Source organism: Cetorhinus maximus, chromosome 32 (assembly GCF_964194155.1).
Source record: "Cetorhinus maximus chromosome 32, sCetMax3.hap1.1, whole genome shotgun sequence".
NCBI lineage: Eukaryota > Metazoa > Chordata > Chondrichthyes > Lamniformes > Cetorhinidae > Cetorhinus > Cetorhinus maximus.
The window spans coordinates 2,821,416-2,834,247 of record NC_135910.1 but is presented as its reverse complement, the minus strand read 5'-3'; the positions used below and the strand labels follow the sequence as shown (position 1 = coordinate 2,834,247).

The following is a 12,832-nucleotide window of genomic DNA, read 5'->3' as shown; positions in this document are numbered from 1 at the left end:
GGAACTGTGTTAAAACAGATTTGTTTCTCAGGGACAGTTACACTGGGATGGGTGTAGGGAGATTGTTCTAGAGAGAATGAGACAGGGAGATAGGTATCTGAACCGTTGTATCTGATTGGCTCTAACTACTGCACTTCTGATTGGCTGTGAGCCATTCTCCCAGATAGCCAGCACTTGGAGTTGGCCAGCGCTCTTTCTGATTGGCTGGGAGCTGAAATCTGCAGTGTCCTCGTTAATTGCCCTAACTGAGGCTCGGTTCCAGCTCGGAGCTCCTTTGTCCTACTTTGAACGGTGATCTCTGGCCTGAATGCTGACTTCATTTCAGACCTCGGCTATGTTCTCACTTTCAAACCTGCCGTAATTTTGTTAAGTGACTGGCCCTGCCCCCCTGCTACGCCTCCTATTTTCTTGCAGACGTCCCACTTTCTTGACGAGTTACAAAGCCTTTGTTTCTCTAATGGCATAATGCCTCTGTCCATAATTTGGCTGAGATGATCTACTGCATATTTCATACATGGTTCCACAGTATTTGTTTATATATGTATACATTGATACATATACGTACATATATTATATATACTTCCCCCTCATTCTTCCGATTGGATTCATACACCTGCCCATCTCCTTTGGAAGAATGAAAAACAGTTGCACACAAGATATTAACCCATCTGTTCTCTTCCCTGGTGTTGAACATTTATATCTAGAATCTTCTGTTTTTCTTGTCTTACCAGTCAGCTGTTACTTTAGTGTGACTTTGAGATTTGTCATACCCATCGTATTATGAATTTTCAGTCAATACTTTTCAAAATTGGAGACAAACAAGATATTAAAATGGCTGCTGAAAATCACATGACCTTTGACATTTGGGCTACAGTCAGTATCAAGTCTCAGGTGAATACCTAATTAAATATGGACGTTCACAGCCATCAGGGAATTCACACAGCTCTTTGTTTAAGGATGAGCCAACACAAAAGGACAACGGCATTTCCAGACTGCCTGACCGGACAAAAGGAAAGATTGGAATTCAATTGCTGGAAGATGTAGGTAAATGGCTCCTATCTCTGTCCCAGTGTTTCATGATGGCTTTCCCCATCCAGACTAGACTGGGTGAACCTCAGAGGAGTTAACCCACAACACAGGGCATGAAATCAACGTAAAGATCACCCGTTAGTTGGTGAAGGACCTGAACTTGTGAACAGTCACATGACGAGAGGCAGCCATGTTTTTCTCTGCTTTTAAAAATCAGCTAAGAGTTTTTTGCAGTTGTCAGTTGGTCAAAAGCCTGACCATAAATGAACTGCAAGTCATCAAGCATCCAAGGTAATTAACAGCAATACCTTGAAAGTGGGAGATGCCAACTGAGAGAAGGACGTGTCCAAGAGGACATTGGGGCCAGTTGGGGCCAAGCCTATCACTGAGGTAAAATGAAAAGGGAAGTCAATACATCATGAGATGAACAGCACTTGTGAAAGGCACAAGGGAAGTACAATTGCAGTTACCGTGAAATTGTCCACTAAACAATCACAGCATCAGGTTCACAATCCTAAATTCACCTAAACCCAGCAGCTCAACTCCCGAGCCCACTGAGGACAACATGCAGGGGAGAACCCGGACACCTCTCAGCGGTTTAAAACAATATACCACACACCATCATCCTAGAAATAAGGATCATCAATAGACCAGAATCCAAGTTGTCAGACCCCAGGGTTGAGGAAACGGTGATTAAAGGATTAAGGACTCTACAAGCAAGACAACCCAGCAATCAGAGCAATTTAAATACTGCAAAACTTTCAAGCAGACCCCAGGCCTATGATATCTGTCTCCTCCCCAGGAGCCAGCCTGGAATTTGAACTCTCCCTAACTTTAAATGTAGAAAGAACCATATGCCTGTTAATTTTACAGGCCCCAGAGCCATGTGTACAGATATTAGTGAAACCTTCATCAGATGACATGTAAGTAGGGATTTTAAAAGGAGATGCAACACATTGAGGAAATCGTGGGAGTATCAGATTTCTGTACGAATGATAGAATCTGTGAGGAATGTAGAATGTCACCCATCGCAACCTGTTCCAGTTTAAAATTCATCTGAGAATCAAACTTCCGGTTATTCGACTACAAGAAACCTCACAACCTGCTGCGAATCCTTTGCTATACAAGACCCTCACTCCAACTTTAAATCATCAAAATCATTCAGGAAACCAGCCTACCATGTGCAAGGTCAAAGATCATAAATCAGAGACTGAGATAACTATAATCTGTAAAAGTACATTACCTTCACCTGTATCCAATATCTGTGTGTGCATGCATGTGTGTGTGTGTGTGTGTGTGTGAGAAAGAGAGAGACAGAGAAATAAAGTGAGTAAAGCTGCATTAATTCAGGGTAAGTGTGTGAGAATAAATAACCTTTATATTTTAACTCACAAAAGCTTACTGCTGAAATCATTTAACTGGAACATACACTCAAAGGGGTAAGAAAACACAGACCTCGTTCCAGACAACACATATGGATCACGGGCCATAAGAAAGCACAAAAATTCAGAATGCCGTGTGTTTAATGCTCCTACAAAGAACAGATTGGGCGACCTTCCATTCTGAGCTTCTGCTATAACAACAAGTACTCCCAGGTCAGAGGAAAGCATGGGTTAGACGCAGAATAAACTTCCCTTTGTTCTAGCCTTCACCTGAGAAAGCCCACCCTCACTGTACCAGTGGAATATTTACCCATTCCTCACACGAGTTCCTTAATGGCCTCTCTGAGTGGGATTGCCAATCTAGTGTGAAATTACAGACCATTCTACACTGTAGGCGGGGGTTGCCAACAAGTGATATTCCTAGAACTTTCTTCACATGACCTCCTGCCTCCAGCAATAAGACTCAATGAAGGAGCATCGCCCACCACCTCCAAAATTTTTATAACTAACATCCGATGAAAATGAAAATAAAGCCTTTTTTTAATGCCTTTACAATTCTTTCTCGTCTTGTTGTGGTTGTTTTGGAGAGATTAATCCTTAATCCCTGGAGACTCCAGGACAATCCTGGGGGGTTGGCAACCCCTCCATGTTTCTAACTGCCCAAAGGCATTCCTTTCACTGGAGCTTTCCTGTCAGGAGGAAGAGTGAAGACCTTGATCAGCCTGGGCTGTGTCCAACATCACCCAATTTCCATCCACGAAACACATTCCTGTCCCCACATGTCAGTGTGAACAGGAGCGGACTTCACCAAAATAAATTTCTAGCCTCCGATCTCTGTTTACAAATCTTTTACCTTCGGATGTATCCACCGCTCATCGCCATCTGTTCCCGATCATCCATCACTCTGGCCGGCTGGCTGGCCACTACACCGTCCTGGTTATTCCCCCACACCTTCTTGTAGGCTCCTCCCGCCTCAAAGTTCTTTAACCTGAGATGTAGAAAATGTACAAGTGTTTTTTTTCTCCTTCATTAATTGTTTAAAGCCAATGTCTTCCTAGTTCTATATACCCCATGACCACACTTTACAAACAGGTCATTGGGCAGCTCATGGCATCAGTTCCTAAGGCTTTGTGCGATAACATTTTACTCATGCACTTATTCCAAGACACTTTGCTCTTTCTCACCTTCTAGCTGTTGCTGTGCTGTGAATATGGGAGGTACTTCCCTTCAAGGTGGTGAACCAGCCTGGACTTATTGGCTTGCAGTGACTGTGAGGCCCCACAAACAACAGCGCGATAATGACCAAACAATCAATATTTGAGAGGCCGGTTGAGGGATAAATATTGGCCAGGACACACCTTCTCTTGTGTAGATCGTGCCATGGGATCTGTTATGTGCACCTGAGATGCCGGACAGTTTAAAGCCTCATCTGCAAGATAGCACCTCTGATAGGGCAGCACTGTCTGGGTGCCACACTCAGAGTGTCAGCCTAGATATTTTGTTTGAGTTTCCAAAGTTGGGGCTTGAACCCATAACCCAGAGGCAAAAATGCTACCATTAGGCTGCAGCTAAGCCTATTATTAGAGCTCCCCTGTGGCTCAATTGGTATAAGGAAGAGGTCTCAGAGTTAATCCATAGTTTATGTTCACTGGTCACCCTGAGCCAGAGTGGTATTAAGGATGCTGCAACCACCATCAATGTCCCTGGGCTAAGGAGCGGGGAAGAAGTCACCAGGATTCATGCTACAAATAACAATCCCTTCGAGACAGTGGGGTTTTTATGGAAATCCATGATGGCCCCTGGCAGGTGAATACCTTGCAAACATTCACCGTCTGTGCTCATGCATGGCTACACGGCTAAAACCCCAGAGGGTGAAGAGGGGGAGAGGGGAAGAGGAAGAAAAAAACTATTGTCCTTTTTGAAGAGAGTGGAGAACATTACCATTCTGCAGCCAACACGGCCCTACAGCTGTAACATTTGTCAATAGGAATTAATTATTTGTAAGCCTTTTAATGAACACTGCAACTGCCATAAATTAATTAGAAGTACAAGGAGCCAAGAGACTCTGTTCTGTACAGCACCACTCAACAGTGGAAATAATATGAAGACAAGAGTCGCAAAGGTCTCAACTAATCTTTGTTTGAAGTGCACTGGAGGAGCTTTGTTGGTTCACCAGGCATGTGGATTGGGGTCAAACACTCTTTATTGGGTTCAGATCTTTATCCTGGCCATTTCCTGTCCCAAGTTAATTTGTTACCAACATGAGGGCCAGGCAGGAAGGATGTTTCCCCTGACTGGGGGGGGTTTAGAACCAGGGGGACACAGTCTCAATGTGAGGGGGAGGCCATTTAGGACTGAGAAGCGGAGGAATTTCTTCACTCAGAGGGTGGTGAATCTTTGGAATTCTCTACCCCAGGGAGCTGTGGAGGTTCAGTCGTTGAGTATGTTCACGATTGAGACCGATAGATTTCTACATATTAAAAACATTGAGGGATACGGGGATAGCGCAGGAAAGTGGTGTTGAAATAGAAGACCAGCCATGACCTCATCGAATGGTGGAGCAGGCTCGAGGGGCTGAATGGCCTCTACTCCTGCTCCTATTTCTTATGTTCTTATACCTTAGGCTTCAATGCGTCTCTTCCAACCCATAGATTGATATCATCCAATCATTACTCTCCCTTTTCAGACAAGGTCCCGCCCTACGCTCGATCAGGGTAGATAATGGAGGGAGGTGAAGTTTCTCCCTGTTCTGATGGCCCTCTGGTACTTAGGGGTTTCCAACCCTCCAGGATTGGCCTGGAGTCTCTGGGAATTAAAAGTGAACTTCCTGGAAACTGCTGCAGCAAAACCCAGGAGAAAAATCATAAACCCATTAATTATTTTTTTTAATGTTTTCTTTGAACATTAGTTTTAGACTGGCCGGAGTTGCTGCTGGAGAGTTCTCGTCACTCGGTTACTGGAGTAGATTCTCTGGAATTGCAGCGAGGAGGGACAGTTGTATTTTTGGATGCGCTGGTGCTAGGCTGCTGATAGGGGATTCCCAAAGATCAAGTGAGGGAGTCTGAAGGCTCCTTGGGGTGACTGTGGAGCAGCGAGGGATCTGAGGGGACAGCACTCCTGCTTATCTTGGCCCACAAGGGGCTCAAAGACAGATAGAAGTTGGCCTGTTTTGGCCAGTAACCATGTGGCTGCATGTTGCCAGGCAACAGGCAGTGTAGGACTCCCTGTGTGGGTCTTAAATTTACAAAGCAGTGTCAATGCTGTTAATTGTATATTAATTGAGTGTTGATTGTACATAAGTGGTGGGCATTAATTGGGGATTCACTGGTGCTCATGTCAGCTGTGGCTCAGTTCATAGCACCCTCGCCTTTGAATCAGAGGGTTGTGGGTTCATGTCCCACTCCCGGAAACCAAGAACTGTGATTGTACTCAAAGAGTTGCAATCTGTGACTGTTGATAACTCGAAAGAGTATAAATAGGAGCAGCCCTCTGTGCCCTTTAGCTTGGTGAGGACGGGTTTCCTGCATGGGCTGTTGCTGCACACCCTTCACCTCCTTACCCTCGTCCACTGATCGGACGTGTGCCTTGTTGTGGTCCAGCGGCGTGCGTCCCCAGTGGAGGGCTTCCTACTTGGCAGTCCTTCCCCTTACCATCGGGGACCTGGGGTGAAGGGTGTTGCACACAGCAGCCACATACAACCGTAGGACGTGTCGGTTCATGGACTCCCAAGAAGCCTGCGTGTTTTGCGGCCTTGTGGGGTCCGTGGACCACTCACATGTTAATTGTTGTCAACTGCACCCCCTTTTCAGTTACTTGAATAACTTGTTACTTTTGCTCTGTTTGCCCCACGCGCCTGATCTTCGGTCACCCGGTGTGGAGCGGGAAGGGAGGAGGACATCCCCATGAACCTGCTCCCGGGCCTGGCCAAGTTGGTCATCAATAGGCCCAGGCGATCGAGGTGGGGGGTGTTGTCCAACCTGACTGTCTGGCCCTCTTCCATGGCGATGTTTGTGGCCGGGTGTCCTTGGAGAGGGAGCACGCGGTGTCCGTGCCCGGTGAGCACCGCGGGGACTGGGGTGTTTTATTAATCCCTTTAATCACATTTTGATTTGACATTTGCAAGTTTCCTTTAAGGTTTTGCTTTTCTTTTTGCAGTAAGTATCCCTTTAAGGGGCTGTCTTTTAATTTGTCCCTTAATTTGTTAATTTTATTTATTTGGTTCCAACAGAAAGAGTTATAAATAGGAGCAGACTGAAACTGTATTTTTATAAGTTTTGAGGTGCATGTTTGTACAGTGTGTCTTGGTAAATTAAATTTTATAGAGTATATAAAGGTTAGCTCCAGTTCTATCCTTCACCACCTGACCATCTAGATCAGAACAGATGACATTATTGGGCATTTTAATAGGCTCCTGTCTGCTTTTAGGGAACCTCGTCCAGGGCCTGAACCATCACCAGTTAATATTTTGGCAGGGGGTTCTCTAGGTTACATGGTTAAACTTGACATTTTATTTCCTGCTTTCTTAAAGAAGGGTTTACGATCAGTCGGTGGGGAAAATATTTAACAGAGACGTCTGTAAAAACGTATATTATTTCAGTCATCAATCCTCTCTCACAAAGGGACTACAAGCGGCTCGAGGATTCAATAACTCCACTGAATAACTAATCAAGCTCTTGTGGTGTTGCACAGGGGAATGAGTGACGAGTGTAGGCTTCAGGGGGAGGGAGTTAGTGGGTAGAGGTAATTATGCCTGGGCATGCAGACTTGGCATTACAATGACTCCACTGAGAAGGAGGGCATATTGCAATGACCACCACAACAACCTGTATTTATAATGTAATTAATCATCCCAAGGTGCTTCACGGGAGCATTATCAAACAAAATCTGGCACTGGGTCACTGAAGGGAGTATTCAGACAAATGGTGAAAGAGAAATGTTTTAAAGAGCATCTTAAAGGAGGGGAGAGAGAGGTAGAAGGGTTTCGAGGGAGAATTTCGAGGCTTAGGGTCCAGATAGCTGAAGACACAGACATCAAAATGGAGTGATTAAAATCAGACGTGCTCAAGACCTCCACCTGGAAGTTCCCCTCCAAGCCACTCACCATCCTGACTTGGAAATATATCGGCCGTTCCTTCACTGTCACTGGGTCAAAATCCTGGAACTCCCTCCTTAACAGCACTGTGGGTGTACCTGCACCACATGGACTGCAGCGGTTCAAGAAGGCAGCTCACCACCACCTTCTCAAGGGCAATTAGGGATGGGCAATAAATGCTTCCCTAGCCAGCAACGCCCAAATCCCACGAGTGAATTTTTAAAAATAGGCCAGATTTTGGGGAGTACAGATATCCTGAAGGTTTGTGGGGCAACAGTTACTAAAAGAGTCGTGAGCCTCTGGAATGTGCTTCCCTGATGCAGTGAGCACTGACTCTGCTAACAAGAGGGATCTGTGGTTTCCGACTGGGGTAGAGATTGCACCACCTGGAAGATAAATGGCTTATGGCCCACATGATGCTCTGGGCTAGTTTTGATCGCCTGATTTTTGGATGTCTCAGGAGATTTACATGGGCTGCGGACAGGCGGGAACCAGGGGGAGTAGGAAGTGTCCAGTCATGATGCTGCAGTGTGGGGCAGGATTGATGGAGAGGTCACCTTTACCTGCTTATCCGTTTCACATGTCAGTAAAACAGCCCTTCCCAAAGCTTGAAATTCCGAGGGGACAACCAGCAAATTAAAAATGTCAGGGTGAATAGGACTGAGCAGCCTGGGTTTCCAAGGTGAGTTGGACACTCTTTTTGAGGCTGTGTACTCCATAAAGCTTCACTCAATGATAAAGCAACACAAGCAGTGAAAGGAAAATAATGCATGTGCTCAGGATAGAGGAACGCGGGGATTCTCTTAACATTTTATGCAGTGTCCCTGTGCCCATGGCTCTCTCCATCTCCATGACCTCTCCATCAACCCTGCCCGTGACTCTCAGAGAAGCTCTGAACATGCATTGGAATGTACATACTCACATACATTCTTAATGGAGCTCATTCTTATCTACTGAGTCTGTAAGGCAACGCAAGGTCATGGAAGTTGGGAAGAATTTCATAAAGGTCTCCCAAGCTGCTTCCAAGACATTCATTGGCACCCGGCTCCCCTTCATAATTTTACACGCCTTCTGCAACTCAGCAGGGAAAGGTTATCTATCATTAAATTGCCTTCTGAATGATAGCGGTTGAACAGGCTACTCAGTCACCATGCAGGTCAAAGCATTCAAACCATGCGGAGAAATGATCTTCTCTTCATGGTACCTTCAGCTGAAGCAAGCTGAACAGATAGGCTCCAGATACATACAGAAATAACACATCCAGTTCATCGCTAGGGCTAGTTATAGGACATCGACACCAGTATGTGTATGAGCATTACATGTTTCAGCTCCATTCACCCTTCACAAATACATTGGGGCTGCCAACCCACCAGGATGGCCCTGCAGTCTCCAGGAATTGAAGAATAATCTCCAGAGTGCTAAGAGCAACAACCAAGAGAAAAATCATAAGTAATTTGTGAACTGTTAACATTTTCTTTGCACCTTTTCATTGGAGTTTGGTGGGGGAAAGGGGCTGAATGACTGACAGTCAAAATTAATCTCATTGGGGAATGAAGAATCTGTTTGCTTTTCAGCTGTGGGAAAGCACAACACATGGAGGATGGACCAATGGTGGGAGAGTAGGGGATGAAGGGGTTCAAGGCAAGATGTCACATGATGAAACCTTCAGGAACCCACCCATGTAGAGCTTCCAAACCTATATATGCCATCTGTCTCCCTGGGTATCTCTTGCTAAGCTCCCCCTGTCTACCTTCCTCACCCCTTTTCCTAATCTATCTCCCCGTCATTCAATATCCCTCCATTTAGCTCCACATCCATCTCTCTGTACCCCATCCATCTCCCTCATCAATCTATCTCCCCAGTCTATCTACCTCCCCTGTCCATCTATCTTTCCCACCCATCTATCTCCCCGTCTATCTGTCTTCCCTATCCATCCATCACCCCCATCCATCTATTTCCCATGCCTACTCACCTCCTCCTTCAATCAACCCTCCTCCATCTATCTCCCCCTCCATCTATCTCCACCCCCATCTCTCTCCCCATCTATTGCCCTGCTAATCTATCCCCCGATCTATTCCCCCTTTAATCTTGCCCACCTCTCTCCCCAACCTCTCTCCCCATCTATCTCCCCCATCTTTTTGGCCATCTACCCCGTTCCTCTCCCTCTCCCCTCCTATCTTCTCATCTATTTACCCACCCCTCTCCCCTTTCTACTTCCTCATGCCCCTCCATGCCCCCTCCCTTCCCCCTATCTCCCCTTGTCTCTCCAAACTCCTCTACCTTCCCCCTGGCTTTTTCCATCTATCTACCCCACATCTCTCCCCTGTCTACCTTCCCTGTGTCACTCACCGCCCCTCTCCTTTCCGCCTATCTCCCCCATGTCTCTCCCCGCCCCAATAACCCCACTACCTCCACCCCTGGCTACTTCCCCATCTATCTATCCCACCTCTCTCCCCCCTCATCCCTCTCCCCTGTCGCTCACTATTTACTGTGTGTTCATCACATTCCAGATGGCACATTTTTATTTTTCACGGCTGCTGCAATAACTTTTAAAGAGGAGGAAAGCTTGGAATTTCATCCCAGGCTCTTCGGAGCCGCATCCCGAAATTTACAAGCAATTTACCTCTCACTGACCCCACCAACTGAAAAGAAACAACCAGGTGAACTCCCATGTTGAATAACTGATTAACTGGTGAACCTCACAACCATGCTCGAAACCTCAAGCAGTAACAAGGGAGGCTAGATTCTGATTGAATTTTTCTTTATGCAACAGCAGAAGTGTTTAGGAAAATGTTCCCATTCAGTAACTTTGACACCAAAACTGTCTTATTTCTAGAGCAATTTAGAAATCTAATCAGACACCATATTCCTGGTGGGTAGCATTTGGCTTTAATGTCATAAAACCCTGACTGATAGTTAGTTTCTTAACAGTCATATTTATATATATATATATATATATATAACAAAATTTTGCAGAGTAGAACACATTGACAGGTTATTTATTCAGTGCTCCAGTGTTTTAACAAATCGATGCCTCACGAACACAAGGATGTCACATAAATAGCCCCAGTGACTCTCTGTTAGCAGAAACAAGCACTGAATGACACAGAAGGAGAGAGACAACCATTTTTCAAGAAAAGGAAAGAACAAAAGAGTCAGATTGTAATTGAACGAGACCCACGTGAGGATTTCGTGTTACAGTTTCCCGATGCTGGTTGTTAACAGGCCTTGGAAACAACAATCTCCACTGAATACCCACTGGATAGGCCCCCTCGCGGCAACCAGTGAGATAAACCAATCAAAACTATGCTCTAAAGGGCGCATACACGGCCTAGCGTTTAGAAGCTAACCTTTGTAACTTATGGAATTGGGACCATTGGCCATGTCGCCATCCTCACCTCAACCCAGCTGGCAAGTTAGGTCTGATTTTTTTTTTTTGACCATCTTTGTCTGGTGCACTCGTGAAAAATACCCTGTCCTGGCAGATTTTCCCGCCAAGAGTCTTTCCTGAGATGTAACTGCTGAAAGCAGCGATGTCCCTTAAACATCAAACTCTCGCGGTTTTATTTCACTGTGAATCTTTTGGGTTTACACAGCGCACGAGGGCGCTGAGGGTCCAGCAGAGGATGGGCTGAGGGTCCAGCGGAGGATGGGCCCACTCAAGCGCACGGTGGCCAGGAGTTTCTGTCCCGACACTGGCAGGCACCGGCTTTTAATGGCTCTCCGAGTTTTCCCGTCCCGCCCGCAATGCTGCCCACCGGTGTCGGGGCCGGAGATTCCCGCCAAGTGTTGATGACCACAGCTACTGGCACTGACCACACTCATCAAGTTTTTGGTTGTTCTCATCAAGAAGAGTGAGGACAATACTGGGGTGACTACATTTCGTTTTACTCCAATAGTGCCCATCACCATTTAAAGATAAGGGGGTCCCCCGTTCACGAGGGCGAGATGAGGAGGGAATTTCTTCTCTGAGGATTGTTAGTCTTTGGAATTCTCTTCCACAGTCGGCAGTGGAGGCTGGGTCACTGAACGTATTCGAGGCTGAGTTGGATTTTTGATTGACAAGGGAATTAAGGATTATGGGGGACAGGTAAGAAAGTGAAGTTAAAGCCACGATCAGATCAGCCATGATCTTAGTGAATGGCGGTGCAGGCTCGATGGGCTGAATGGCCTACTCCTGCTCCTACTTTTTATGATCCATTGTTGAATCTCACCTGACCAAGGTGTGTAATACAGTGCAAAACTTCCTCCTGCATTCCTTGACCAATGAGTAAGAGCAAACATCTGTGATTAGTTTGATAGTGGCTTCAAGTTTAGACAGTTTAAGGGGAGATGGTGACGTGGTGGTGATATCACTGACCAGCAATCCAGAAGCCCAGGCTAATTCTCTGGGGGCATAGGTTCAAATGGCAGCTGGTGGAATTTGAATTCAATGAATAAGTCTGTAATATAAGGTGGTTTCAGTAACGCTGGCCAGGAAACTATCATTGATTGTTGTAAAAACCCATCTGGTTCATTAATGCCCTTTAGGGAAGGAACCTTACTGTCCTGGCCTACATATGATTCTGGACCCACAGCAATGTGGTTGATTCTGAACCGCCCTCTGAAATGGTCTAGCAATTTCACTAGGTTCAAGGGCAATTAGGGCTGGGCAACAAATGCTGGACTTGCCAGTGACGCCCATCAACCATGAAAGAATTTTTAAAAAAAGTTCAGAGACTCAGTACACTCCAAATCTACTTTATGATATCAAGTCAGCTGTCAAAAGTGTGGAGAAAGCCTCTGCTGATTGCCAGACATTTAGAACATTTACCACTAAGGGACTGAGATGCAAATTATTACTAGATGTCTAGGTGCTGAACACCAACCTCAATTTAGTTTGCCAGAGATTAATGTGTAACTCGAGAAATGCCTACAAGCTTAGAAACTGACCAACAGTCAGCTGACAAGCTTAGAAACTGACCAACAGTCAGCTGACAAGCTTAGAAACTGACCAACAGTCAGCTGACAACAGACAATCACCCTGACAAGCTTAGAAACTGACCAACAGTCAGCTGACAAGCTTAGAAACTGACCAACAGTCAGCTGACAACAGACAATCACCCTGACAAGCTTAGAAACTGACCATCAGCTGACAACAATCACCCTGACAAGGAGGCCCCAAAACAAAAAAGCAATATGAAAGACTTACCTTTGCTGTAGTGATTTCACATGTTGGTGTCTAATGGTGGGAATCTCTTCATTGGACACTGAAAAATTACATTTCATGCGTACAGAAGGAAAGTTTGACTCTGCACATCTGCACTGTGCTTCTCCTCTCAAATGGTTC

General features: G+C 45.7%; 1 protein-coding gene across 2 annotated transcripts in view; it reads right to left on the bottom strand.

The window, feature by feature from the left end:
• Positions 1–12,832, bottom strand: part of LOC144671378 (synaptosomal-associated protein 25-like) — a 91,982-nt gene that overhangs the window by 14,162 nt on the left and 64,988 nt on the right. For both annotated transcript variants that reach the window (XM_078533252.1, XM_078533253.1), the window contains exon 6: positions 3,265–3,399. In XM_078533252.1, the coding sequence (XP_078389378.1) occupies positions 3,265–3,399 (135 nt within the window). The remainder of the gene's footprint in view (positions 1–3,264; positions 3,400–12,832) is intronic.